Source organism: Pygocentrus nattereri, chromosome 5 (genome assembly GCF_015220715.1).
Source record: "Pygocentrus nattereri isolate fPygNat1 chromosome 5, fPygNat1.pri, whole genome shotgun sequence".
Lineage (NCBI taxonomy): Eukaryota > Metazoa > Chordata > Actinopteri > Characiformes > Serrasalmidae > Pygocentrus > Pygocentrus nattereri.
The window spans coordinates 2,768,912-2,776,878 of record NC_051215.1 but is presented as its reverse complement, the minus strand read 5'-3'; the positions used below and the strand labels follow the sequence as shown (position 1 = coordinate 2,776,878).

At 47.5% G+C, this 7,967-nt stretch overlaps 1 protein-coding gene across 1 annotated transcript in view; it reads left to right on the top strand.

Moving 5' to 3' along the window:
* kcns3a (potassium voltage-gated channel, delayed-rectifier, subfamily S, member 3a) overlaps window positions 1-7,065 on the top strand; it is a 10,291-nt gene extending 3,226 nt beyond the window's left edge. Inside the window, exons 2-3 of the mRNA XM_017685505.2 lie at window positions 1,729-1,935; window positions 4,871-7,065. Coding sequence (XP_017540994.1) covers window positions 4,953-6,446 — 1,494 coding nt within the window. The 5' untranslated portion in view covers window positions 1,729-1,935; window positions 4,871-4,952 and the 3' untranslated portion in view covers window positions 6,447-7,065. The remainder of the gene's footprint in view (window positions 1-1,728; window positions 1,936-4,870) is intronic.
* Window positions 7,066-7,967: the final 902 nt, after the last annotated feature.

Below are 7,967 nucleotides of genomic sequence, written 5' to 3'. Positions count from 1 at the left end.
ACCCAGCTCTGTCTGACAGCTCACAGTGAGAGCACAGTCTGGCCTCTCTGGGTACCCAGCTCTGTCTGAGAGCTCACAGTGAGAGCACAGTCTGGCCTCTCTGGGTAACCAGCTCTGTCTGAGAGCTCACAGTGAGAGCACAGTCTGGCCTCTCTGGGTACCCAGCTCTGTCTGACAGCTCACAGTGAGAGCACAGTCTGGCCTCTCTGGGTAACCAGCTCTGTCTGACAGCTCACAGTGAGAGCACAGTCTGGCCTCTCTGGGTAACCAGCTCTGTCTGAGAGCTCACAGTGAGAGCACAGTCTGGCCTCTGTGGGTAACCAGCTCTGTCTGAGAGCTGACAGTGAGAGCACAGCCTGGCCTCTGTGGGTAACCAGCTCTGTCTGAGAGCTCACAGTGAGAGCACAGTCTGGCCTCTGTGGGTAACCAGCTCTGTCTGAGAGCTGACAGTGAGAGCACAGCCTGGCCTCTCTGGGTAACCAGCTCTGTCTGACAGCTCACAGTGAGAGCACAGTCTGGCCTCTGTGGGTAACCAGCTCTGTCTGAGAGCTCACAGTGAGAGCACAGTCTGGCCTCTGTGGGTAACCAGCTCTGTCTGAGAGCTGACAGTGAGAGCACAGCCTGGCCTCTGTGGGTAACCAGCTCTGTCTGAGAGCTCACAGTGAGAGCACAGTCTGGCCTCTCTGGGTAACCAGCTCTGTCTGAGAGCTCACAGTGAGAGCACAGTCTGGCCTCTGTGGGTAACCAGCTCTGTCTCAGTCCAGTAGGCGATGTAGTTTTGTTTTCGTTTGATGATAATTTGGTTGGGTCTGATTTTCTGGGCGAGTCTGTGGTCAGACTGATTGGTCATTGATGTTGCTGGGTTGTAGGTCACTGAGACTCAGGACCAGCTGGCTCAGGGAACTCGATGTTCAGGTCCTGACTAGCCAGTGCTTTATAGTGGAGTGGCCGGGCGTCCCTGGATTTTATGTGTTTCCAGAAGTTTAGAGCTCTTTTTTGAATATTTAAAAGGAGTGGACACTGTCCTAATTTAGCCATCTCTCTCTCTCTCTCTCTCTCTCTCTCTCTCTCTCTCTCTCTCTCTCTCTCTCTCTCTCTCTCTCTCTGTTTCTCTCTCTTTCTCTCTCTCTGTCTCTGTTTCTCTCTCTTTCTCTCTCTCTGTCTCTGTTTCTCTCTGTCTCTGTTTCTCTCTCTCGCTCTGTTTCTGTTTTCTCTCTCTCTCTCTCTCTCTCTCTCTCTCTCTCTCTCTCTCTCTCTTTGTCTCTGTCTCTCTCTCTCTTTTTGCTGTCACTCTCTGTTTCTCTCTCTCACTCTCTCTCTCTGTTTCTCTCTTTCTGTTTCTCTCTCTCTGTGTCTCTCTCTGTTTCTCTCTGTGTGTGTATCTCTCTCTCTCTCTCTCTGTCTCTGTATCTCTCTCTCTCTCTCTCTCACTCTCTCTCTGTTTCTCTCCCTCTCTTTCTTTCTTTCTTTCTCTCTCTCTCTCTCTCTCTCTCTCTCTCTCTCTCTCTCTCTCTCTCACTCTCTCTCTCTCTCTCTCACTCTCTCTCTGTTTCTCTCCCTCTCTTTCTTTCTTTCTCTCTCTCTCTCTCTCTCTCTCTCTCTCTCTCTCTCTCACTCTCTCTCTGTTTCTCTCTCTCTCTCTCTCTCTCTCTCTCTCTCTCTCTCTCTCTCTCTCTCTCTCTCTCTCTCTCTCTCTCTGTTTCTGTCTCTCTCTCTCGGGATGAAAAGCGCCAGAGGCGCGTCCCCGATGGCGAAGTGCGCGTTGACGCGCTGCCCCGGGCCAGTGACGCGCATGCGCACACGCAGCCCAGCGACAGCACCGGGCACGCGGCGATCCAAACCGGGACCGGAGAGTGAAGCGGGAGTGATGATGTGCCCTGTGGAGTGAGAGGGAGTGAGAGAGAGGGGGAGAGAGACGCGGACGGAGGCTGAAAGGTAAAAACCCTTTAATAATTCGGAGGAAATCAGGTCTCACAGCTTTATGGAGTCAGTTAAAGCACTTTATCTCATCGTTTCTGCTGCGGTCAGAGCGCAAAACCAGCGGTCAGTCTGTCTCAGGTGTGTCTGCTCTGCTCCAGCTGACAGGACTGAGAGCGCAGGCTCTGAAGTTTTGGGAAAGCAGGACGCAGGGGGCAGCTCGGGGCAGGTCGGGGCAGCAGGAAAATGCTCACGATGACCTGAAAAGCTTCTGATTTGCCTCGCTGGATGGATCGATATCCATTAGCGGCATTAGTAGTTCTGATTAGAGGACTTCTTCCACAGCGCTGCTGGTTTAGGATGCGGCGGGACCGCGGGAGTGGAAGCTCCTCCGACCGAGGACGGAAAGTTTGAGCTCTTGAGGGCAGAACAGGTGATGCTTCAGCTTAGGAGTGATTTAACTAGAAGTCTGGACCAGTCTTAAAGCTGTTGTTATAGTGTGGTTATAGAAACCTAATTACATAATTATAACTTACTTACAAACTGAATCTCGTTGACATTCTGCACTGAAGGCGCTCCTGACCTTTTCCTGACCTCCTCCATCTCGCTGCTGTTGGAAGCTCATGTCTCCATTTTTGATGATTTTCGGTTTTTGACAGAATCTGAAAAAGCCTGTTGTCCTTTACATTGTGTGTAAATTTCATGATGACTGGACCAAAAGAAATGCTCTGAATTTGCTTAGAAAGACGTCTGGTTCCATTGACTTACATTAAGAGTAGAGTAAGTTCTTTCCTTCTCCTGTAAAGTGACCATTTGGGAGATATGAGGTTTCGTTCCGACAGCAGTGACTTGTTTCAGTGTCGTAAACGTCAAAGGTTTGTTTTGTATTCCAACAAAACGAGACTGTATGAAAAACAAGAACTTTCCATCAAATTTAAATCGTGATTAAATATCTCCTCTCCTACTTACCGACATGGATTGAAAGTTTATCATCTGCATTTTCCACACAATTTTAAATGTTCAGCTCGTGCCATGAGCATCAGTAACTTTACACGCTATGCATGTTTTTTACAGACGTATTACATCAAATCCAACTCGTGTATAGCCGCATGAACTCACTCCACCAGTCAGTGACTGCGTTTACGTGCACTTAATAACCCAGTAAGTGCAGAAAATCATTTTGTTAGTAAACCGATGAGTTTACATGCACTTGAGTAATCAGATAATGGGGAAACTCCAGGTCCACATGAGTCAGACAGTAATCAGATAATGGGGAAACTCCAGGTCCACATGAGTCAGACAGTAATCAGATAACGGGGAAACTCCAGGTCTACATGAGTCAGACAGTAATCAGATAACAGGGAAACTCCAGGTCTACATGAGTCAGACAGTAATCAGATAACAGGGAAACTCCAGGTCTACATGAGTCAGACAGTAATCAGATAACGGGGAAACTCCAGGTCTACATGAGTCAGACAGTAATCAGATAATGGGGAAACTCCAGGTCTACATGAGTCAGACAGTAATCAGATAATGGGGAAACTCCAGGTCTACACGAGTCAGACAGTAATCAGATAACGGCGAAACTCCAGGTCTACATGAGTCAGACAGTAATCAGACAACGGGGAAACTCCAGATCTACATGAGTCAGACAGTAATCAGATAACAGGGAAACTCCAGGTCTACATGAGTCAGACAGTAATCAGATAACGGCGAAACTCCAGATCTACATGAGTCAGACAGTAATCAGATAACAGGGAAACTCCAGGTCTACATGAGTCAGACAGTAATCAGATAACAGGGAAACTCCAGGTCTACATGAGTCAGACAGTAATCAGATAACGGCGAAACTCCAGATCTACATGAGTCAGACAGTAATCAGATAACAGGGAAACTCCAGGTCTACACGAGTCAGACAGTAATCAGATAACGGCGAAACTCCAGATCTACATGAGTCAGACAGTAATCAGATAACAGGGAAACTCCAGGTCTACATGAGTCAGACAGTAATCAGATAATGGGGAAACTCCAGGTCTACACGAGTCAGACAGTAATCAGATAATGGAGAAACTCCAGGTCTACACGAGTCAGACAGTAATCAGATAACGGGGAAACTCCAGGTCTACACGAGTCAGACAGTAATCAGATAATGGGGAAACTCCAGGTCTACATGAGTCAGACAGTAATCAGATAACAGGGAAACTCCAGGTCTACATGAGTCAGACAGTAATCAGATAACGGGGAAACTCCAGGTCTACATGAGTCAGACAGTAATCAGATAATGGGGAAACCTCGATTTACCCCTTCCGTCAAATTTTGTGACTGACAGTGCGAATGATCTGTTAGGTCAGAGATGAATGAGTGATTCAAACAACAGCCAATCAGAGAGCTAGAAGAAGAGCACATTAAAGCACAAACAGGTCCGGTATGTTTAGCTTTGTGTGTGTCATGTGATGTGAGGAGATCTGGGAGTTTCTCAATTTTAGAAATCTTTTACTCCTCATATGTGGAATGAGCAAGGCAGCAGGATATAGGTGTGAAGAGACTTTAACAACCAAAACAAAATAGAAAACATACAAAGTAACAAACTACAAGGCCTAAACAAGGCGAACAAAACATGAGGTATTCACTACATCTCAAAAAGTGACAAGTAGACCAGACAAACACTGACTGAAACAGAGGGCTTGATAAAGGCTACAACACCTGGGAGAGGGAGGAGACAGAGACTACAGACAGGTGAGGGTACTAATAGGGAAGGTGGGGAAAGAATGGCAAGTAGCCCATCCTGCATCTCTGTTTGCAAAAGATGTCTTGCAAGACATTCTGCCTGTTTGTTTGTTTATTTTAACAGCAATCGTGAAGAATCGTGTCTTAATATTTCACATTTTCCTGTCATTTCCTGAGTAGCAGCCTTTAGGCTTGGCCAGCTCCTCATTCTGTTTCTGTGTTACAGGTGATGGGTTGTTAACTGTGAGCTCCACTCTGCTCGTTGGCTTTGCCCCTCACTCCTGTCCCCCTCAGCCGAGGTGCCCACCATGGTGTACGGTCAGATCCTGCACCACCGCGGCCCGGATGACAGCTTCATCAACCTGAACGTGGGTGGCTATAAGCAGAAGGTGGCTCGGGTGGTGCTGCAGCGTTTCCCACACACGCGCCTCGGCCAGCTGCTCTGCTGCCGCTCGGAAGCAGCCATCCTGGAGCTATGTGACGACTACAGTGCCGTGGAACGTGAGTACTACTTCGACCGAAACCCTCGTTTCTTCTGCTACGTGCTGAACTTCTACCACACGGGGAAGATCCACCTGATGGAGGAACTGTGTGTGTTCAGCTTCAGCCAGGAGCTGGAGTACTGGGGCATCAAGGAGCTGCACCTTGACTCCTGCTGCAGCAACAAGTTCCAGGAGCAGAAGGAGAATGCCGGAGAACGGGACTGGAATGAGGACGAGCCCCAAAATGAGAGTTTTGACTCGTCCATGGAAGAGCTGTCAGCTCTGGACAAGGATCTGGAGAAATTCGAGGGCACCTGGTGTTCGGAGAAGCGCAAGCAGCTGTGGCTGCGGCTGGAAAATCCAGCATACTCGCGATCAGCCAAGATGTTGGCTATAGTTTCCTTGAGCGTGGTGCTGATTAGTATCGTGGCGATGTGTATTCACAGCATGCCTGAATTCCACAAAGTGGACGCCAATGAGAAACCGTTGGAGGACCCAGTGCTGAACATTTTCGAAACCATTTGCATCATCTGGTTCACTTTCGAGTTCATCATACGGTTGGCCGTCACGCCTTGCTTGCGCAAATTCCTAAGCAACACCCTCAACATAATTGACTTTGTCTCTATTGTCCCATTCTACGCCACTTTGGCGTTTGAAAAAGTGGACCCTGAAGAGAGTGAAGAGCTGGAAAATGTGGGGAAGGTGGTCCAGATCCTTCGGCTCATGCGGATCTTCAGGATCTTGAAGTTGGCACGACATTCTGTTGGCCTGCGATCCCTCGGTGCCACCCTCCGACACAGTTACCACGAGGTTGGACTCCTCCTCCTCTTCCTCTCTGTTGGAATATCCATCTTTTCCGTGCTCATCTATTTTGTGGAAAAAGAGGAGGATGAGTCCGAGCTCCAGACCATCCCTGTAGGATGGTGGTGGGCCACCATCAGCATGACCACGGTTGGGTACGGGGACACATATCCAGTCACACTTGCTGGGAAACTCATCGGCACCCTTTGCATCATCTGCGGCCTGCTGGTGGTGGCTCTACCCATCACCATCATCTTTAACAAATTCTCTAAGTACTACCAGAGACAGAAGGCTCTTGTTGAGGCGGACCAGTTCGGATTTGAAGGGAAAGGGCCGATCCCTGGGATACCTTTCTTCAACATGAAGGATTTGTATGCCCAAGGGGTTAACTCTCTCTTGGCCAGTCTGTCTTCCAGGAGCAGTGTGGCGAGTGGAGGAGATGCCACGGACGCTTCCAGCATTCAGGACATTGAGACTGTCTGCCCAGCAGGTCTCGTCGAGACTGGAGAGGAGACATGAATTAAGGGAATAGTTTGGTGAGAAATCAAATTTACACAGTTTCCAGATTTCCACAAATGTAGTCAGGCAAGACATGTTTGGTGTTCGAAGTTTGATTCTTTAGTTTTGTACTGGAGCGATGAGGCTAATTAACTTGCTGGCATTGTCCACAGACTTGCATCAAACTGTGTAAAATTATTAAGCAAGCACCAATAAACTTGCTTATGTGATTTCTGTCACTGAATGACATAATGCAATCTATAAACACATGTAAAGTTACGCTGTGAAGCTAAAAACATTAGCAGCTGTCTTGATGCCTGAACGTCGTCTATACTTTTGCCCAGACTGCATCAAAACTAGGGCTGTCAAATGGTTAAAATTCTGAATTTGAGCCTATTAAAAAAACAAAATAAGCATCAATTTATTTAAACCAGCATCACATTATTTTCAATAGAACCTAAACATGAAAATCACTTGATTTCCAATGTGAACACAGTTTCCAGTGAGACTTCCCACTTAAGACAGTTTTCACAAAGATTCTGTCACTGGGTCAGTGCCCCTCTTGTCACTGGGATGGTTCCCTCAAGAGTCCATCTCAGTACCTTAATCAGGGAACATAACTGAACCAGAATCCATTGATATTATATTTTCTAAGCTGTGCTGGCTCCACAGACCCCACCTCGCCTCCAGGCTTTTATTCTACTGTTCCGTTTTGAAGAAGGGCACATTTACATTGTTTGTACCTTTATTTCTAACAGTGAAGCAGATTTCGGGCCTTAGACGTGCAGTTTGCACAGTGCAAAGTAGTAAACTTTACTCACTGCATTACTACTAATTATGTAAGCTACTTTAGCCTCATAGCTCCAGTGCAAATCTAAAGCAAGCTTCGCAGGCCATACATGTCTCGGCTGATCGACTACATTTGCAGGAGGCGGGGAAACTGCTCACATTAGATTTTTCGCTGAACTATTCCTTCAGACCCCGAACGTTCACTGAGCATCACAACCACGTGTAGAATCTGCTCACGGTCTTCCGAGAGACTGCAGGACGCAAAAGCCGGACCTGTGCTGATGGAGCGAGTTGTGAAACTTGAAGCTGGATGTCGTACCCATGCCAGGAAACCTGGCGTTGTTCCTCACAGGAGCGGAGGAACCGGTGACCTGCTGAGATGAGTAACAGGAAATGACTTGAGAAAAACTCAATAGACAACAAATGGCACTTTTTTGGCTTTAGTACTCAGGGTGAAAAGCAACTGACCCATGTCTGTGTTCTTGTCCCTCTGCTGAGGTGCAGCAACTCAAAGGACGCTTGTTTTAATTCACAGTCTGGGGGGGAATTCCACCAATTCTTCAAAATTTCCGCATGATTAAATCATTAAGATGTGGAGTGGTGATGTGAAGTGCACGGTACTCGAGTCAAAATTGGTCACAGTAGTGGTGATAGGAACCAGACGTCCACCTCTAAAAGCTCCCTCACTGTTATTGCATGAAATGCTTGTGAATGACCGAGATCAGTAGGTAGCCTTTGGACGTATTTTTAGAA